The 21,991-nt window shown below is 38.2% G+C and overlaps 1 protein-coding gene across 1 annotated transcript in view; it reads left to right on the top strand.

The window, feature by feature from the left end:
• ELMOD1 (ELMO domain containing 1) overlaps window positions 1–21,991 on the top strand; it is a 110,775-nt gene that overhangs the window by 68,232 nt on the left and 20,552 nt on the right. Inside the window, exon 6 of the mRNA XM_032642136.1 lies at window positions 1,094–1,223. Within this exon, the coding sequence (XP_032498027.1) occupies window positions 1,094–1,223 (130 nt within the window). The remainder of the gene's footprint in view (window positions 1–1,093; window positions 1,224–21,991) is intronic.

The raw sequence follows: 21,991 nt of genomic DNA, 5'->3' as shown, positions 1-21,991 counted from the left end.
GAAATACTACCTTTAGATTAAAAAATGCCATCAAATGAGTACAGGAAGATAATTTATGTAACAGTAGTTTATAGGAAAAAGGATCTTGGTGATTATTTAGCCACCTGTTTAATAAACTTGTAATGTTATGTGACTGCTTAAAGAGACCCTATTTTACTTTCTGTGTTGTAGGAGAGAAAAACAGCATTCAGATCACAGGAAGTAATGATCCTCTCTATGTCACGCTTGCCAGATTCTTTTTTGTTCCAGTGATACGTTTTAAGGGGACTGTTAATCATACAAACTGTGCATTCAAGAAGACTGAGCAAGATAGTAAAACATCTGAAAACCATGTCCCATGAGAAGGAATTGAAGGAAGAGGGGAGTTTTTTTGTTTGTTGTTTGTTTGTTTTTAACCCTGGAGATGAGACTAGAAGAAAGAATTCTTCCTGTCTTAAAATGAATAGGCATGGTAGGGAAAAGTGGAAATGAATTTGCTCTGAGAACAGTGTTTGAACCTCTTGGTAATAAAGAAAGCAGATTTTGTTTCAGTATAAGAATAGGCATTCAGACAAGTAGAGCAGTCAGAATGGAATGGGAAATTTTGTAAAGTACTGAGTTCTTTCTCTTAGCCTTGCCTTATCTGTCAGGGGTGCTCTGCAAGCAGAGGTATTTTTATTGTTGTGGTTTTTATTTGTTTCAAAAATTTTCTTACCCCTAAGCCCCTGAGGGCTATTTATCTCTCTCTCACTGACACCTCCCCACACACACCCTTCTGAAGTGTTTCTGATGATCCCTAAGAAACCATGATCACCTATATTTTCTACATCTTTCAAGTCACTTGCATAAAGAGCTCCCTTGTTTTTAAGCCATATTATTTCAATTTGGCTTAAGAAAAGGCTGGAATGAGAGGTAAATTTTAGCCAAGTTCCACAGCTGTCCATGTGGAGCTTCAGTTAAAAATTGTGCTTCTATTAGAAAAATCCTATTTGAGCAATTTCCAAATATTATATAAATATGAAAAGTCCTATTGTACATACATCAAGTGAACAAATGCCAGAGAATGTGGGTTTTTTTCCCTCATGTGTGTTTCTTCTATTTTTTAACATGTTAGGCTGGGAATCTCTCTTCAAGCTTGCCTTCTGCAAATTGTTGGGTACAGAAACCTTATTGCGGATGTGGAAAAACTGCGCAGAGAACCCTATGACTCTGATAATCCCCAACATGAAGAAATGCTTTTGAAGGTTAGTCCTTGAACACATTTCAGTTCTTCACTTAGGTCAGCTAATGTTTGCCAAGCTCCTGCTGTGTGCTAGGCACTGCTCTGGACATGGCGGGGCACAAAGGTGAATACAACATGGACACTGAACTAATTGGTAAAGCCTACATTTTCTTGCTGGTTCAGATGTTGGAGGTAAATTTTTCAATAGAAAATTCATGTGAGAAGTTAAATATAAAGCCAATTTTCATTTGGAATCTGAGAAAGCATCAGAGGTGATTTCTATGGCCTCTCACATTTGGCTCAAGTTTAGGTTGTTTAACTGTGTTGAAAGCCAATAGGAGAAATAGAATTTGTCAAAGAGTGACCTAGGATTTCCATTTACGACTTTTAATAGACATCAAAGAAGATGAAGTTGGTTTCTGCTTCCACAATAGCTCCCTGGGGAAATTACCCAAGATCTTAATGCTGATTATTTACTCATGTAACTTGAGTATTAGAAGAGTAAATAAAGGTTTACATATGGTGTATTAAAGTTGCTTGAAGAATAATATGCAGTTATAAATACTCCTTCTTGGCTGTCAAACAAAACCTTAAAAATCTTATTTGATCTGATAGTGTATTATGACACATCAATAAAACTTAAAAAACTTAAGACAAACCTTTAGAATTACTAATCTGAAATATTTTATAAATTCATTTCTGAAAATAAATGCTTTTTAGGATGGAGTCCTTCTTTGTCCTTTCCTAGAATTCAAAAAGGCAGTAATGAAATTGGAGGAATACATTTGTTTAGTTGCCTTAACTTTATATTATTGAAAGATGTAAATAGAAGCTGCCATTTAAAAAATGTATCCTGTTGCGTTTTTGTGTGGAGTGTGTATTTTTGTGTATGTAGGTACTTAAGCAGATGATTCATTTGTCTCTACTAATTAGTGCTAGACCTGATGTCAATCATTAAAATTAAAGAGGCCTGGGCTTCCCAGGTGGCACAGTGGTTGAGAGTCCGCCTGCCAATGCAGGGGACCGGGTTCGTGCCCCGGTCTGGGAAGATCCCACCTGCCGCGGAGCGGCTGGGCCTGTGAGCCATGGCCGCTGAGCCTGCGCGTCCTACCAATGGTTTCTTCTTCCCTTTCTCCTCTGCTTAATTTTAGCCAACCTACTGGCTGAGCTTCATCTCTTTGATTGCTTTTTTCTTTATGTTCTGATAGAGATAGTCAAGTTTAATAAAACGAACTCAAGGTGGGAAATAAGAGGTGATATAAAGAGAAAAGAGGTGTTATAATTAACAGACTGGCCACAGCTCCGGAACAATTCATTAAAATGGCTGAAATGCCCTCTGAATCAATGACATTTGGGTACCTGCTATATGTCATCTTAGTTGATCTGTTGTATGTGTGCTGGCACAGGTTTTCAACAAATATGATTGAATGCATGACTTATTGAAGTCATTAGATACAGGTCAAGAACTTTTAAGATATGACTTTTACCTGTGGTCACAATTTGAGTATGTAGGTATTATTTTTTATAGTCACAGCTATAAGAGGAAGGCAAGGTGACAGTTATCTTTATTTTTTTCATCATTAACTTTATTTAAAAAACATTTTTATTGAGGTACAGATGGTGTACAATATTGTATATTTCAAGTTATACAGCATAGTGATTCATAATTTTTAAAGGTTATACTCCATTTATACTTATAAAATATTGGATATATTTTCTGTGCTGTACAAAATATCCTTGTAGCTTATTTTATACATAGTTGTTTGTACCTCTTAATCCCCTACCCCTGTCTTGACCCTCCATGCTTCCCTCTCCCAATTGGTAACCACTAGTTTGTTCTCTATATCTGTGGGTCTGTTTCTTTTTTGTTTTATTTACTAGTTTGTTTTATTTTTTTAGGTTCCATATATAAGTGATATCATGCAGTATTTGTCTTTATCTGTCTGACTTATTTCACTTAGCATAGTACCTCCAAGTCCATCCATGTTGCTGCAAATGGCAAAATTTTATTCTTTGTAGGGCTGAATATATATACCACCATTATATATATACACCACATATTCTTTTTTTAAAAAATAAATTTATTTATTTATTTATTTTTGGCTGCATTGGGTCTTCGTTGCTGCATGCGGGCTTTCTCTAGTTGCGGCGAGCAGGGGCTACTCTTCATTGTAGTGTGTGGGTGTCTCATTGCGGGTGGCTTCTCTTGTTGTGGGGCATGGGCTCTAGGCGCGTGGGCTTCAGCAGTTGTGGCACACAGGCTCAGTAGTTGTGGCTCGTGGGCTCTAGAGCACAGACTCAGTAGCTGTGGCACACGAGCTTAGGTGCTCTGCAGCATGTGGGATCTTCCCTGGCCAGGGCTTGAACCCTTGTCCCCTGCATTGGCAGGCAGATTCTTAACCACTGCACCACCAGGGAAGTCCCTATAACCACATATTCTTTATCCATTTATCTGCTGATGAACACTTAGGTTGCTTCCATATCCTGGCAACTGTAAATAATACTGCTATGAACATTGGGGTGCATGTATCCTTTCAAAGTAGTGTTTTCAATTTTTTCAAATATATACCCAGGAGTGGAATTGCTGGGTCATATAGTAGCTTTATTTTTAGTTTTCTGAAGCTGCCATACTATTCTCCACAGTGACTGCACCAATTTATATTACTACCAACAGTGTACAAGGGCTCCCTTTTCTCCACATCCTCATCAACATTTATTATTTGTGGTCTTTCTGATGATAGCCATTTTGACAGGCATGAGGTGATATCTCATTGTGGTTTTGACTTGCATTTCTCTGATGATTAATGATGTTGAGCATCTTTTCAGTGCCTGTTGGCCAAATTTATGTCCTCTTAGGAAAAATATCTGTTCAGGTCTTCTGCCTATTTTTTAATCGGGTTTTTTTTAAAGTTTTATTTTTATTGAAGTATAGTTGATTTACAATGTTGTGTTAGTTTCTGGTGTACAGCAAAGTGATTCAGTTTCATATATATATGTATACACACACACTCACATATATATATATATATTCTTTTCCATTGTGGTTTATTACAGTGTATTTAATATAGCAGTAGGAACTTGTTTATCCATTCCATATATGATAGTTTGCATCTGCTAATCCCAAACTCCCAATCAATCCCTCCCCTACCACAATCTGTTCTCTATGTCTGTGAGTCTGTTTCTGTTTTATAAATAAGTTCATTTGTGTCATATTTTAGATTCCACATATAAGTGATATCATATGGTATTTGTCTTTCTCTGTCTGACTTACTTCACTTAGTATGATAATCTCTATGTGCGTCCATGTTGCTGCAAATGGCATTATTTCATTCTTTTTTATGGCTGAGCTGTATTCTGTCTTTATCCACTCATCTGTCAATGGACACTTAGGTTGTTTCTGTATCTTGGCTGTTGTAAATATTGCTGCTATGAACATCGGGGTTCATGTATCTTTTTGAATTATAGTTTTGTCCAGATATATGCCCAGGAGTGGGATTACTGGATCATATAACAACTCCATTTTTAGTTTTTTGAGGAACCTCTGCACTGTTTTCCAAGGTGGCTGCACCAGTTTCCATTCCCAGCAACGGTGTAAGAGGGTTCCCTTTCCTCCACACCCTCTCCAGCATTTGTTATTTGTAAAGGTTTTAATGATGGCCATTCTGACTGGTGTAAGGTGATACCTCATTGTAGTTTTGATTTGTATTTCTCTAGTAATTAGCGATGTTGAGCATCTTTTCATGTGCCTATTGCCCATCTGTATGTCTTCCTTGGAGAAATGTCTGTTTAGATCTTCTGCCCATTTTTTGGTTGGGCTGTTTGTTGTTTTGTCATTGAGTTGTATGAGCTGTTTGTATATTTTGGAAATTGAGCCCTTGTCGGTCACATTGTTTGAAAATATTTTCTCCCAGTACATAGGTTGTCTTTTCATTTTGTTTATGTTTTCCTTTTTTGGGCAAAGCTTATAAGTTTGATTATCCCCATTTATTTATTTTTGTTTTTACTTCTATTGCCTTGGGAGACTGCTGGTGCTGGACTTATGTTTGTTGAGAGTTTTTTTTATTACTGATTCAATTTCATTACTGGCAATTGATCTGTTCACATTTTCTATTTCTTCCTTATTCAGTCCTGGGAGATCGTACATTTCTAGGAATTTGTCCATTTCTTCTAGGTTGTTCATTTTATTGCCATACAGTTATTCATAGTAGTCTCTTATGATTCTGTATATTTCTGTGATGTCAGTTTTAATTACTCCTATTTCACTTCTGATTTTATTGATTTGGGCCCCTTCTCTTTTTTTCTTGGTGAATCTGGCTAAAGGTTTATCTATTTGTTTATCTTTTCAAAAATCCAGCTCTTAAGTTTAATCTTTTCTATTGTTTCTTTAGACTCTATTTCATTTATTTCTGCTCTGATCATCATAATTTTTCTTCCCTTCTACTAACTTTGGGTTTTATTTGTTCTTTCTCTAGTTCTTTTGGTGTAAGGTTGTTTATTTAAGATTTTTCTTGTTTCCTGAGGTAAACTTGTATTGCTATAAACTTTCCTCTTAGAACTGCTTTTGCTGTAGATTTTGGTTCATTGGGTTTTCATTTTCATTTGTCTCCAGGTACTTTTTAATTTCCTCCTTTATTTCTTCAGTGATCCATTGGTTGTTCAGTAGCATATTGTTTAACCTCCATGTGTTTGTGTTTTTTGCAGTTTTTTTCTTGTAGTTGATTTCTAGTCTCATAGCATTGTGGTTGGAAAAGATGCTTGATATGATTTCAATTTCCTGAAATTACTGGGGCTTGTTTTGTGCCCAGCATGTGATCTATCCTAGAGAATGTTCCACGTGCACTCAAAAAGAATGTGTATTCTGCTGCTTTTGGATGGAATGCATTGTGTGTGTGTGTGTGTGTGTGTTGTGTGTGTATACACATATACACACATATATGGATATATATATATATATATGCATATATATAAAGTCCATGTGTCTAATGTGTCTTTTAAGTCCAGTGTATCCTTATTGATTTTCTGTCTGGGATCTGTCCATTGATGTAAATGGGGTGTTAAAGTCCCTTATTATTATTGTGTTACTGTCAATTTCTCCCTTTACATTGTTAATATTTACTTTATGTATCTAGGTGCTCTTATGTTGAGTGCAAATATATTTACAGTTGTTATAGCTCATTCTTGGATTGATCTCTTGATCATTATGTAATGTCCTTCCTTGTATCCTATACCAGTATTTTAAAGCCTATTTTGTCTGATATAAGTATTGCTACCCCAGCTTTCTTTTGATTTCCATTTGCATGGAATAACTTTTTCCACCACTCACTTTCAGTCTGTGTGTGTCTTTAGATCTGAAGTGAGTCTCTTGTAGGCAATATATATACAGGTCTTGTTTTTGTACCTATTCAGTCATTCTATATATTTTGATTAGAGCATTTATTCCATTTACATTTAAAGTAATTGTTGATAGGTGTGTTCTTTTTGCCATTTTGTTAATTGTTTGGGGGTTGTTTTGTAGTTCTTTTTTGGTCCTTTCTTCTTGATCTCTTCTTTTGTGATTTGATGACTATTTTTAGTGTTATGTTTCGATTCCTTTTTCTTTTTTGTGTGTATCTATTATAGAGTTTTGGTTTGTGGTTACCATGAGGTTTTTATATTTTATGTATTATATATATGCACTTAATTGTTTTAAGTTTCTGATCTCTTAATTTCAAATGCATTTTAACAACCCTGCATTTGTACTCTCCTCCCCTCATGATTACTGTTTTTGAAATCATATTTTACATCTAATTGTTTTTGTATCCCTTAACTGCTTATTGTGGATGTAGATGACTTTACTACTTTTGCCTTTTAACCTTCCCACTATCTTTGTGTGTAGATGATTTCCTATCTTTACTGTACATTTGCCTTTACCAATGAGCTTCTTCCTCTTGTAATTTTCATGTTTCTAGTTGTAGCCCTTTCTTTTTCACTTACAGAAGTCCTTTTAACATTTCTTACAAAGCTGGTTTGATGCTGCTGAACTCTTTTAGCTTTTCCTTGTCTATAAACCTTTTGATTTCTCCATCAAATCTGAATGAGAGCCTTGCCAGATACAGTATTCTTGGTTACAGGTTTTTCCCTTTCATCACTTTAAATATATCATGGCAGTCCCTTCTGGCCTGCAGAGTTACTGCTGAAACATCAGCTGACAGACTTACGAGAGTTCCCTTGTATGTAATGTGTTGCTTTTCCCTTGCTGCTTTTAATATTTAATCCTGTATGGAACTCTCTGTGCTTCCTGAACTTGGGTGACTGTTTCCTTTCCCAGGTTAGGGAAGTTTTCATCTATTATGTCTTCAACTATGTCCTCAGCCAGACCCTTTCTCTCTCTGTTCTCCTTCTGGGACCCCTATAATGCAAATATTAGTGAGATTAATGCAAATATAATGCAAATAATAATGCAAATATAAAAACCATGAGGTTTTTATATTTTATGTATTATATATATGCACTTGTGCTTGATGTGGTCCCAGAGGTTCTCATTAAACTGTCCTCATTTCTTTTCATGCTTTTTTTTTGTCTTTTCAACATCAGTGATTTACACACTCTGTATTCCAGCTCGCTGATCCATTCCTCTGTATCATTTAGTCTGCTGTTTATTCCTTATAGTGTATTTTTCATTTCAACTACTATATTCTTCGCCTCTAGTTTTTCTTTATATTTCCTAACTCTCTGGTAAAAACTAACTTCTTGCTGTGTGCAGCCATTCTTCTCCCAAGTTCTTTGATCATCTTTATAATCACTACCCTGCATACCTTCTCAAGTAGATTGGCTATTTCCACTTCACTTATTTCTTCTTCTGGAGCTATATCTTGTTCCTTCATTTGGAACATGTACCTTTGTCACCTCATTGTGACTTCGTTGGTGTTTTTATTTTTATGAATCTGGTAGGTTAGTTACATTTCCCAACCTTGGAGTCATGGCTTTTTGTAGGAGATGTCCTATGTATCCCAGCAGCAAACTTCCCTCTCTTTACCTGAGCTATATATGCTCTAGGGGTTCCCCCTATGAGGACTGCATGGGTCTTTCTGTTGTGGTGGGCTGACTATGTGGGCAATCTGTTAGGCTTGGTTGGCCAGTGATCTGGTTGGTTACCAGACTCTGCCTTGTGTGGGGGCTGTTGGCTGCTGGTTGGTGGGACTAGGTCAGAAGGCAGCTGGCTGCAAAATCCTGGGTGGCCCTGAGGCTAGTCCTGGCACACTGCTGAGTGGAGTCAAGTTCCAAGAGTCTGGTTGCAGGGCACAGGGGTCCCAGAGCTAGTGTCAGATTGCTGGTGGATGGGGCCAGTTCCCAATACAGTTGGGTGCAGGGTCTGGGGCATCCTGAAGCTTGTATTGGCCTTCTCATAGCTGACCCCAGTGTGGGGCCTGGCCTACTGGTAGGCAGGCCAGGTACGCAGGCTGAGGAACTGTGGTTTTCTTGTGGCTGTTGTCTGCCCCCTGGTGGGTGAGACTTCTCTGGAAGCTAGAGCAGATACCCTGGAGAGCAGGGCCGGGGCCCAGGTGATTCTTGGACTGGTGCCTGCCCAGTGGTTGGTGGAGCTGGATCCTTGGCTCTCTGGTGGGCATGACCATATCCAGAAGCAGCTGCTGGTTTAGGATGTCTTAAGGCAGCCTATCTGCTGGTGGGTGGGGCTCTGTCTCCATCCAGTCAGTTCCTTGGCCTGAGGTACCCCAGTGCTGGTGCCTACAGACTGTTGGGCCAGGGAAAGGCTTGTTCATGGGTTTAATTAGCTAGAGGGAGGATTCTACAATGGTGCTTGCCAGCACCATTGTCCATGTGGTAGAATGAACTCCCCAAAATAGCAGCCATAAATGTTTATGTTCTCAGGGTGAGCTGCAGTTGCCTCCTGCCTCTCTGGGAGACTCTCCAAGATCAACATAAGTGTCTATATTCTCAGGGTGAGCTGCAGTTGCCTCCTGCCTCTCTGGGAGACTCTCCAAGATCAGCAGGTGCCTATCAAATTACTGCTTCTTCCCTGGATCCTGCAGAATGTGAGATTTTGTGTGTGCCTTTTAAGAGTGAAGTTTCTATTTCCCCTAGCCCCTTGGGACTTCAGAAAGAAAGATCCACTGGCCTTCAAAGTCAATGCTCTGGGGGCTCATCTTCCCAGTGCAGGACCCCCAGGCTAGGGAGTCTGATGTGGGGCTTGGACCTCTCACTCCATTGAGAGAACCTCTGCATTTGTAATTATTCTCCCATTTGTGGATCACCCACCTTGGGTATGGGACTTGACTATATTGCAACTCCACACACTCTTACCATCTTTTTGTTGTTCCTTCTGTTTATCTTTAGTTGTAGAAGATCTTTTCTGGTAGGTTTTGATCCTTTTCATCGATGGTTGTTCTGCAGATAGTTGTGATTTTGGTGTGCCTGTAAGAGGAGGTGAGATGAAAGTCTTTCTACTCCGCCATCTTGGCCAACCTTGGTTATGTTTACTTTAGAGATAAGCAAATTACAAGCATTGTAGTTCAGGCTCTGAGTCACACAGCTAGTATATTATAAAGCCAGGACTGTTCACCCCTACAATAGGCACTTTGAGGAAAGGCATCTTTTCTACCCTCAAGTGGCTTGCAGTCTAATTGGGGAGGTACTCTACATCTACAAAAATCACTAAATCTTATCCATAGAGCTTCTCCAAAATATCTCTCAAATGTTTTCTGTTCCCACTGCCTTATTCTAGCCATCATCTCCAACCTGAAGTATTAAAATAGCCTTTTAATTCTGCCACTAACCATTAGCCTCCTCCCTTCCGTCTTCTAAAGTACCACCGGAGGGATTATCTAGTCATGTTATTCTCTAGGTTATAAACTTCAGGTTCTCTATGTCTGATCGTAGAAAACCCATGCATCTTAGCATGTATTTTGGACCCTTTCCAGTTTATTTCTTTAAGCTATTTCTCCTCTATCCCATTATGTGTAGCCTGTTTCCTCCATGCTCTGTCATTCACCATGACCCATGCCATCCTATATGCCCAGATATTTGCTCATGTGGTTCCCTGTTACCCATTATTCTCAGAGTAGAATCTGGCTCTTTTTTTAAAAATTGTTACTCATTGAGTTTTGAAATCTTCTCTAGCAAATTCAGGAGTGGGATCTTTATTCTCTTCTTTGGTTAATTCAAATTCCACATCTGATAATAAAATCAATAATAATAACACATTCATTGAGTGTTTAGTATGTGCCAATTGTTAAAGTAAGTGTTTTATAGCATTATTTCATTTAATTGTCACAATAACCTTGTAGTGAGATATTCGTATTATCCTCATTTTTCACATAGTTAGAAAGGGCTCTTAATTCCTGCACTATACTATCTCTTGAGGGAAAAACTATGTCTTGTTCACATTTGTATTTCCAGAGGCTGGCCCATGGTTTGTATTTAACTTCTTGAGCTTAGGCTTCTTCATCTTTAAAATGGGTAATTATACCCTTGTTATCTACTTCATAAAATTGTTTAGAGCTAGGGTAAGCAAATTAATGCCTGTAGGTCAAATCTGACCTGCCATCCATTTTTCTAAGTAAGGTTTTATAGGAACACATCCATGCTCATTCATTTATATGTTGTCTTTGGCTGCTTTTGTACTCCATTGGCAAAATTAAGTAGTTGTGTCAGTGACCTTATGGCCTACAAAGCCTAAAATATTTACTATCTAGCCCTTTATAGGCAAAGTTTGCTGGTTTAGAGGCTTGGGTGATATATTGCCATATTGTTTAATTGCTTTCATTTATATAAACATAGGAGACCATTATCAGTGTTTTTACTTACAAACTATGAAAAAGAAACCTGGATTTTATGGTCATTTAAACATAGGCTGGGATAAAATTGATTACATCACTTCACATTCATGTAGCACTGTCCATATGAGTTATTCAAATGGACATTCCTATTAAATATTTTCTAACCAAATTAATAGTAAAGGTAAAAATTTAGGTGGATTCATGTACTTAATAGAAAAAAATATAATCCAGAATTAAAAGATCTCCTGATGGGTAGAGCTGCTTCTCCTATAATGAATGGGTGGAAAAATGCCCTTGCTCTTTCTGTTCTGTAGCAGACCTGAGACAGGGCAGAAGTGTTCAAATAAGCTTGAGATAAAGACTGAATGCAAAGAGAAGAGAATTAAACAGAGCACAGGCCATGATGAATGATGGACTGACTCAGTGTGCAGCCTCCACATCTGTAGCTTGTCACCTGCCTTGGGAATCACCCTTCCTAGCTCTCATCTCCTGCGCTTGGCAGGTGGCTTTGTAATAACTCTATTCCCAGTAGTACAGCTTTAGATGGCTAGACTCCTCATATCCCCCCACCAGAGGCCCACCACCTTAGTTCAGATTTCCAGTCAGCTTCTTAAGTACAAGAAATGACCTTACCTTTCAGAGCTACCCACCCTCCTCCCTTTATTTTTCAAGGAAGAACTTATCTATCAGAAGAGAATCAGGTAACTCAAGAATTCTTACAGGAAATGTAATACTTGGTAGTATTTCATATAAGTGGTTTAGCATAAGCGACTTTCATTTTCCATGAAAGTGACCCGTATTAAAGCAGACAGTATTAAGAACTTATTAAGAACACTTTTTAGCCATTAATCTAGTTTGTTGTGGTACATGAAATTATTAAAATAGAATTTCTTTTTTGTAATTTATTTTTGAAATATTTTATTATTCAAAGCTTTTACTCTCCCAAAGTATTCCCTGAATGAAAGAGGTTTATAAATTAGTTATGGAAATGAAATGCTTGCTGTTGCCATTTTACTCCACTCACTTGATGAGACCAGATATATATATTTTTTTTCTTTTTGGGACGCAGGCCTGTCACTGTTGTGGTCTCTCCCGTTGTGGAGCACAGGCTCCAGACGCGCAGGCTCAGCGGCCATGGCTAACAGGCCCAGCCGCTCCGCAGCATGTGGGATCTTCCTGGACCGGGGCACGAACCCGTGTCCCCTGCATCGGCAGATGGACTCTCAACCACTGCGCCTCCAGGGAAGCCCGAGACAAGATATTTTTAAACTGTGTAGGGCCCTGAGATTACTTCCAATCGTTCAGGTGAATTTGATGAGCTTTACAATCTGTTTCCTTTTGTTTTGTTTTGGTTTCATTGTGGCAGAAACCAAATCAGTGCCCAAAGGTTTTTTTTTTTTTTTTCGGTACGCAGGCCTCTCACTGTTGTGGCCTCTCCCATTGCGGAGCACAGGCTCCAGAAGCACAGGCTCAGCGGCCATGGCTCACGGGCCCAGCCGCTCCGCAGCATGTGGGATCTTCCCGGACTGGGGCACGAACCCGTGTTCCCTGCATCGGCAGGCAGACTCTCAACCACTGTGCCACCAGGGAAGCCCTCCCAAAGGATTTTTTAAAGGAGACATTTTTTCTCAGTTTTTAGTACTCTTCTGATGAATTAAAACATTTTCTGTTTTGAAGAATACAGAGCACTGGCAAATTCTTATATATATAATATAAAAAGAGATTTCTTATACCAATGTTTTGCTTTCAAGCATGATAGATTTACTTCCTTTCCTCTGAAACTTTTCTCTCACCCTTTAGATTGAATTTACCTATTGTGCTAAAACATAAAATATTGTATCATTTGAATAATAAGTAATTTTGGATTACTGCATAAAATAACTTTGATGAATTACAACTTTTTTTTGGTTAGTATTTCCTGTCTTGGACATTGCTTTATACTATGTCAAATGTGACAGTTCACTATAACGCAAGATGTTTGTGTATTACTGTCCTGTTTAAGCTTTAAAATCCATATAACGTAGAATTAGCAATTTAAAAGATGAATTATGTCATGAAGCTCAATATTAAAAAAACAAACAACCCAATCAAAAAATGGGCAGAAGACCTAAGTAGACATTTCTCCAAAGAAGACATACAGAGGGGCAAGAGGCACATGAAAAGATGCTCAACATCACTAATTATTAGAGAAATGCAAATCAAGACTACAAAGAGGTATCACCACACACCAGTTAGAATGGGCATCATCAGAAAATCTACAAACAACAAATGCTGGAGAGGGTGTGTAGAAAAAGGAACCCTATTGCACTGTTGGTGGGAATGTAAATTGATACAGCCACTATGGAGAACAGTATGGAGGTTCCTTAAAAAACTAAAAATAGAACTACCATATGACCCAGCAATCCCCCTACTGGGCATGTACCCTGAGAAAACCATAATTCAAAAAGAGACATGCACCCCAGTGTTCATTGCAGCACTATTTACAATAGCCAGGACATGGAAACAAGCTAAATGCCCATCAACAGACAAATGGATAAAGAAGATGTGGTGCGTGTATACAATATAATATTACTCAGCCATAAAAAGGAACAAAACTGGGTCATTGTAGAGACATGGATGGCTCTACAGACTGTCATACAGAGTGAAGTAAGTAAGAAAGAGAAAAACAAATATTGTATATTAATGCATATACGTGGAATCTAGAAAAATGGTACAGATGAACCGTTTTGCAAGACAGAAATAGAGACACAGATGGAGACAACAAACGTATGGACACAAAGGGGGAAAAGCGGTGTGGGGAGAGGGTGGTGGTGGTAGGATGAATTGGGAGATTGGGATTGACATATATACACTAATACGTATAAAATAGATAACTAATAAGAGCCTGCTGTATAAAAAAATAAAAGAATAAAATTCAAGAAAAAGAATTATGTCTTAAGTAGTAATAGGAAATTTTATATATGTCCCTGTCTATAATGAAGATATAAAATATTAATAGTCTAAAAAGTAAATTTGTTTACATGCCCATCTTTATTTACTAGAAAGAACTTATGTTTTGAAATTGCATGTTTATACAATTGTGGGTCTCAGTCTTTCTCCCTCTCTCAAGTAATGATATGTACTGAGTCTATCTTTTTATACAAAGTTTAAAAAGTACAAGTTTCTTAAGCAGTGAAGAGCATAGTGTTTAGAATTTATATTTGTCCATTAAAATATAATTGATAATAATTAAAATTATTTCAGGTAACAAAGATGATAATAACTTTTGAGGTTTATTCATGAACATGACTGATTTTTCTCTTTTTTCACTTTGCTTTACTTATTTATTTATTTTTTAACAAATTTATTGGAGTATAATTCTTTTACAATGGTGTGTTAGTTTCTGCTTTATAACAAAGTGAATCAGCTATACATATACATATATCCCTATATCTCCCTCCCTCCCACCCTCCCTATCCCACCCGTCTAGGTGGTTACAAAGCACCTGATTGATCTCCCTGTGCTATGCAGCTGCTTCCCACTAACTATCTATTTTACATTTGGTAGTGTATATATGTCCATGCCACTCTCTCACTTTGTCCCAGCTTCCCCCTCCCCATATCCTCAAGTCCATTTTCTAGTAGGTCTGCATCTTTATTCCCATCCTGCCCCTAGGTTCTTCATGACCTTTTTTTTTAGATTCCATATGTATGTGTTAGCATACAGTATTTGTTTTTTCCTTTCTGACTTACTTCATTCTGTATGACAGACTCTAGGTCACTAGACTGCCTCACTACAAATAACTCAATTTCGTTTCCTTTTATGGCTGAGTAATATTCCATTGTATATATGTGCCACATCTTCTTTAGCCATTCATCTGTCGATGGACACTTAGGTGCTTCATGCCCTGGCTACTATAAATAGTGCTGCAATGAACATTGTGGTACATGACTCTTTTTGAACTATGGTTTTCTCAGGGTATATGCCCAGTAGTGGGATTGCTGGGTCATATGGTAGTTCTATTTGTAGTTTTTTAAGGAACCTCCATACTATTCTCCATAGTAGCTGTATCAATTTATATTCCCACCAACAGTGCAAGAGGGTTCCCTTTTCTCCACACCTTCTCTAGCATTTATTGTTTGTAGCTTTTTTGATGATGGCCATTCTGACTGGTGTGAGGTGGTACCTCATTGTAGTTTTGATTTGCATTTCTCTAATGATTAATGATGTTGAGCATTCTTTCATGTGTTTGTTGGCAATCTGTATATCTTCTTTGGAGAAATGTCTCTTTAGGTCTTCTGCCCCGTTTTGGATTGGGTTGTTTGTTTTTTTTGATATTGAGCTGCTTGTAATTTTTGGAGATTAGTTCTTTGTCAGTTGCTTCATTTGCAAATATTTTCTCCCATTCTGAGGGTTGTCTTTTCTTCTTGTTTATGTTTTCCTTTGCTGTGCAAAAGCTTTGAAGTTTCATTAGGTCCCATTTGTTTATTTTTGTTTTTATTTCCATTTCTCTAGGAGGTGGGTCAAAAACGATCTTGCTGTGAGTTATGTCATAGAGTGTTCTGCCTATGTTTTCCTCTAAGAGTTTTATAGCTTTATACACCTTACATTTAGGTCTTTAATCCATTTTGAGTTTATTTTAGTGTATGGTGTCATGGAGTGTTCTAATTTCATTCTTTTACATGTAGCTGTCCAGTTTTCCCAGCACCATTTATTGAAGAGGCTATCAAAAATAAGGTGACCATATGTGCATGGGTTTATCTCTGGGCTTTCTATCCTGTTCCATTGAATAGGATATTTCTGTTGTTGTTCCAGTACCATATTTTCTTGATTACTGTAGCTTTGTAGTATAGTCTGAAGTCAGGGAACCTGATTCCTCCAGCTCCATTTCCCTTTCTCAATATTGCTTTGGCTATTTGTAGTCTTTTGTGTTTCCATACAAATTGTGAAATTTTTTGTTCTAGTTCTGTGAAAAGTGCCGTTGGTAGTTTGGTAGGGATTGCACTGAATCTGTAGATTGCTTTGTGTAATATAGTCATTTTCACAATGTTGATTCTTCCCATCCAAGAACATGGTATATCTCTCCATCTGTTTGTATCATCTTTGATTTTTTTCATCAGTGTCTTATAGTTTTCTGCATGCAGGCCTTTGGTCTCCTTAGGTAGGTTTATTCTAGGGATTTTATTCTTTTTGTTGCAATGGTAAATAAGAGTGTTTCCTTATTTCTCTTTCATATTTTTCATCATTACTGTATAGGAATGCAAGAGATTTCTGTGCATTAACTTTGTATCCTACTACTTTACCAAATTCATTGATGAGTTCTAGTAGTTTTGTGGTAGCATCTTTAGGATTCTCTATGTATAGTATCATGTCATCTGCAAACAGTGACAGCTTTACTTTTTCTTTTCTGGTTTGAATTCCTTTTATTTCTTTTTCTTCTCTGATTGCTGTAGCTAAAACTTCCAAAACAATGTTGAATAATAGTGGTAAGAGTGGGCAACCTTGTCTTGTTCCTGATCTTAGTGGAAATGGTTTCAGTTTTTTACTGTTGAGGACAATGTTGGCTGTGGGTTTGTCATATATGGCCTTTATTATGTTGAGGTAAGTTCCTTCTATGGCTACTTTCTGGAGGGTTTTTATCATAAGTAGGTGTTGAATTTTGTCAAAAGCTTTTTCAGCATCTATTGAGAGGATGATATAGTTTTCATTCTTCAGTTTGTTAATATGGTGTGTCACATTGATTGATTTGCATATATTGAAGAATCCTTGCATTCCTGGGATCAACCCCACTTGAATATGGTGTATGATCCTTTTAATGTGCTGTTAGATTCTGTTTGCTAGTATTTTGTTGAGAATTTTTGCATCTATGTTCATCAGTGATATTGGCCTGTAGTTTTCTTTCTTTGTGACATCCTTGTCTGGTTTTGGTATCAAGGTGATGGTGGCCTCGTAGAAGGAATTTGGGAGTGTTCCTCCCTCTGCTATATTTTGGAAGAGTTCGAGAAGGATAGGTGTTAGCTCTTCTCTAAACGTTTGATAGAATTCACCTGTGAAGCCATCTGGTCCTGGGCTTTTGTTTGTTGGAAGATTTTTAATCACAGTTTCAATTTCAGTGATTGTGATTGGTCTGTTTATATTTTCTGTTTCTTCCTGGTTCGGTCTCAGAATGTTGTGCTTTTTAAAGAATTTGTCCATTTCTTCCATGTTGTCCATTTTATTGGCATATAGTTGCTTGTAGTAATCTCTCATGATCCTTTGTATCTCTGCAGTGTCACTTGTTAGTTCTCCTTTTTCATTTCTAATTCTGTTGATTTAAATCTTCTCCTTTTTTTTTCTTGATGAGTCTGGCTAATGATTTATCAATTTTGTTTATCTTCTCAAAGAACCAGCTTTTAGTTTTCTTGACCTTTGCTATTGTTTCCTTCATTTCTTTTTCATTAATGTCTGATCTGATCTTTATGATTTCTTTCCTTCAGCTAATTTTGGAGTTTTGTTGTTCTTCTTTGTCTAATTGCTTTAGGTGTAAGGTTAGGTTGTTTATTTGAGATGTTTCTTGTTTCTAAAAGTAGGATTGTATTGCTCTAGACTTCCCCCTTAGAACTGCTTTTGCTGCTTCCCATAGGTTTGGGTCGTCGTGTTTTCATTGCCATTTGTTTCTAGGTATTTTTTGATTTCCTCTTTGATTTCTTCAGTGATCTCTTGGTTATTAAGTTGTATATTGTTTAGCCTCCATGTGTTTGTATTTTTTACAGATTTTTCCTGTAATTGATATCTAGTCTCATAACGTTTTTGTCAGAAAAGATACTTGATATGATTTCAATTTTCTTAAATATACCAAGGCTTGATTTGTGACCCAAGATATGGTCTATCCTGGAGAATGCTCCATGAGCACTTGAGAAGAATGTGTATTCTGTTATTTTTGAATGGAAGGTCCTATAAATATCAATTAAGTCCATCTTGTTTAATGTGTCATTTAAAACTTGTGTTTCCTTATTTATTTTCATTTTGGATGATCTGTCCATTGGTGGAAATTGGGTGTTAAAGCCTCCTAGTATGATTGTGTTACTGTCGGTTTCCCTTTTTATGGCTGTTAGCATTTGCCTTATGTATTGAGGTGCTCCTATATTGGGTGCATAAATATTTACAATTGTTATATCTTCTTCTTGGCTTGATCCCTTGATCATTATGTAGTGTCCTTCTTTGTCTCTTGTAATAGTCTTTGTTTTAAAGTCTATTTTGTCTGATATGAAAATTGCTACTCCAGCTTTCTTTTGGTTTCCATTTGCATGGAATATCTTTTTCCATCCCTTCACTTTCAGTCTGTATGTGTCCCTAGGTTTGAAGTGGGTCTCTTGTAGATAGCATATATACGGATCTTATTTTTGTATCCATTCAACCAGTCTATGTCTTTTGGTTCAAACATTTAATCCATTTACATTTAAGGTAATTATCTATATGTATGTTCCTATGACCATTTTCCTAATTGTTTTAGGTTTGTTATTGTAGGTCTTTTCCTCCTGTCATGTTTCCTGCCTAGAGAAGTTCCCTTAGCATTTGTTGTAAAGCTGGTTTGGTGGTGCTGAATTCTCTTAGCTTTTGCTTGTCTGTAAAGGTTTTAATTTCTCTGTCAAATCTGAATGAGATCCTTGCTGGCTAGAGTAATCTTGGTTGTAGGTTTTTCCCTTTCATCACTTTAAATGCGTCCTGCCACTCCTTCTGGCTTGCAGAGTTTCTGCTGAAAGATTAGCTGTTAACCTTATGGGTATTCCCTTGTATGTTACTTGTTGTTTTCCCTTGCTGCTTTTAATATTTTTTCATGGTATTGAATTTTTGATAGTTTGATTAATATGTATCTTTGCGTGTTTCTCCTTGGATTTATCCTGTATGAGACTCTGTGCACTTCCTTGACTTGATTGACTATTTCCTTCCCCATATTAGGGAAGTTTTCAACTATAATCTCTTCAAATATCTTCTCAATCCCTTTCTTTTTCTCTTCTTCTTCTGGGACCCCTGTACTTCAAATGTTGGTGCATTTAATGTTGTCCCAGAGGTCTCTGAGACTGTCCTCAATTCTTTTCATTCTTTTTTCTTCATTCTGCTCTGCAATAGTTATTTCCACTATTTCATCTTCCAGGTCACTTATCTGTTCTTCTGCCTCAGTTTTTCTGATATTGATTCCCTGTAGATAATTTTTAATTTCATTTATTGTGTTGTTCATCATTGTTTGTTTGCTCTTTAGTTCTTCTAGGTCCTTGTTAAACGTTTTTTGCACTTTCTCCATTCTATTTCCAGGATTTTGGATCATCTTTACTATCATTACTCTGAAATCTTTTTCAGGTAGACTGCCTATTTCCTCTTCATTTTTTTGGTCTGGTGGGTTTTTACCTTGCTCCTTCATCTGCTGTGTGTTTCTCTGTCTTCTCATTTTGCTTAACTTACTGTGTTTGGGCTCTCCTTTTCACAGGCTGCAGGTTTGTAGTTCCCGTTATTTTTGGTGTCTGCCCCCAATGGCTAAAGTTGGTTCAGTGGGTTGTGTCAGCTTCCTGGTGGAGGGGACTAGTGCCTGTGTTCTGGTGGATGAGGCTGGATCTTGTCTTTCTGGTGGGCAGATCCACGTCTGGTGGTGTGTTTAGGGGTGTCTGTGACCTTATGTTTTTAGGCAGCCTTTGTGCTAGTGGGTAGAGTTGTGTTCCTGTCTCGCTAGTTGTTTGGCATAGGGTGTCCAGCATTGCAGCTTGCTGGTCGTTGAGTGGAGCTGGGTCTTGGCGTTAAGATGGAGATCTCTGGGAGATTTTTGATATTACGTGGAACTGGGGGGTCTCTGGTGTACCAATGTCCTGAACTCGGCTCTCCCACGTCAGAGGCACAGGGCTGACACCCACCCGGAGCACAAAAACCCTGTCAGCCTCATGGCTCAGAATAAAAGGGTGAAAAAAAGAAAGAAACAAAGGCAAAATAAAATAAAATAAAGTTATTAAAATAAAAAATAATTATTAAAAAGTAATATAGAAGAGAAAGAAAGATGGAAAGAAGTGAGCATCCAAACTGAAAAAGAAATCCAATGATATCAAGTGCTAAAAACTATACTAAAAGAAAAAAGGACAGTCATAACCCTAGGACAAGTGGTAAAAGCAAAGCTATACAGACAAAATCACATGTAAAACTATACACATATACACTCACAAAATTAGAAAAAGGAAAAAATATATATGTCATTGCTCCCAAAGTCCACTGCCTCAATTTGGGATGATTTGTTGTCCAGTCAGGCATCCCACAGATGCAGTGTACATCAAGTTGATCGTAGAGATTTAATCTGCTGATCCTGAGGCTGCTGGGAAAGATTTCCCTTTCTTTTCTTTGTTTGCACAGCTCCTGGGGTTCAGCTTTGGATTTGGCTCCACCTTTGCGTGTAGGACACCTGAGGGCGTCTGTTCTTCGCTCAGGCAGGACGGGGTTAAAGTAGCAGCTGATTAGGGGGTTCTGGCTCATTCAGGTGGGGGGGGCGGGGCGGGGGAAGGGAGGGGTATGGAATGTGTGGCGGGCTGCACAGGCTCCCGGGAGGGGAGGTGTGGATAGTGACCTATTCTTGCACACAGGCTTCTTGGTGGCTGCAGCAGCAGCCTTAGAATCTTACGCCCGTCTCTGGGGTCCGCGCTGATAGCCATGGCTCGCACCGGTCTCTGGAGCTCGTTTAGGTGGTGCTTCTAATCCCCTCTCCTCGCGCGCCAGGAAACAAAGAGGCAAGAAAAAGTCTCTTGCCTCTTCTGCAGTTCCAGACTTTTTCCCGGACACACTCCTGGTTACCTGTAGCACAGTAGCCCCCTTCAGGCTATGTTCACACAGTCAACCCCAGTCCTCTCCCTGGGATCTGACCTCAGAAGCTGGAGCCTCAGCTCCCAGCCCCCACCCGCCCTGGCAGATGAGCAGACAAGCCTCTCAGGCTGGTGAGTGCTGGTTGGCACTGATCCTCTGTGCGGGAATCTGTACGCTTTGCCCTCTGCATCCCTGTTGCTGTGCTCTCTTCCATGGCTCCGAAGCTCCCCCCACCCACCCCTGCCTCCCACCGTCTCTGCCAGTGAAGGGGCTTCCTAGTGTGTGGAAACTTTTCCACTTTCCCAGCTCCCTCCCACTGGTGCAGGTCCCGTCCCTATTCTTTTGTCTCTGTTTTTTCTTTTTCCCTACCCAGGTGCGTGGGCAGTTTTTTGCATTTTGGGAGGTCTGAGGTCTTCTGCCAGCGTTCAGTTGGTGTTCTGTAGGAGTTGTTCCACATGCAGATGTATTTCTGATGTATTGGGGGGGGCGGAAGGTGATCTCCACGTCTTACTCTTCTGCCCTCTTGAAGGTCTCCCTACTGATCTTTCTTTATTCAGCTATATGATGCTTGTTTACTTTCACCCTTGTTATAGGTGAGAAATGAAACTCCTGGGTTCACTTTTCTTTTTATTAACAATGCTGCTAAAAGTTTTGTTTGCAAAGTGAGATAATCATCTGAGGATTTGAATAATGCATACCCTCAAATTTTTTCCTCTTCTCCCCTTCCCTTTATTCTCTTAAATATTTTTGAAGACTCCAAAGAACTTTTGTAGAAGATTGTGTGTATGTGTATATATTTATACATACATACATACATATGTATGTGTGTATATATATATATATACAAACACACACATGCACACATATACACATACACACACACACACCACACACACATTTCTGTTTAGGAGCTAAAACAGAAAGATTAAAAACACCAAAATATACAAGTGTACATTCCATTGCCTTCAGAGCAGTGAGATCATCACATGTCATTCAGCCTCTGGAAAATTCCACTGTATTCTTATGAGAAGATGAGAGTGAAAGACAAGTAACCTCTTAGTTTTATTATGAGATAGATTTTACCTCCTAGGCTCTCTGAAAAGGTCTTAGGGTCCCTCCTAGGAGTCTTTTGATCATAGTTTGAGAGCTGCTGTCATAGATAATTGAAAGATAATCAAATCTTCAATTGTAATGTATTTGCATATATTCAGATTTCCAAAGT

The sequence above is a fragment of the Phocoena sinus genome, chromosome 8 (genome assembly GCF_008692025.1).
Source record: "Phocoena sinus isolate mPhoSin1 chromosome 8, mPhoSin1.pri, whole genome shotgun sequence".
In the NCBI taxonomy this organism is placed as follows: domain Eukaryota; kingdom Metazoa; phylum Chordata; class Mammalia; order Artiodactyla; family Phocoenidae; genus Phocoena; species Phocoena sinus.
The sequence above is the reverse complement of the archived record's forward strand: the minus strand, read 5'-3'. Positions and strand labels throughout refer to the sequence as shown.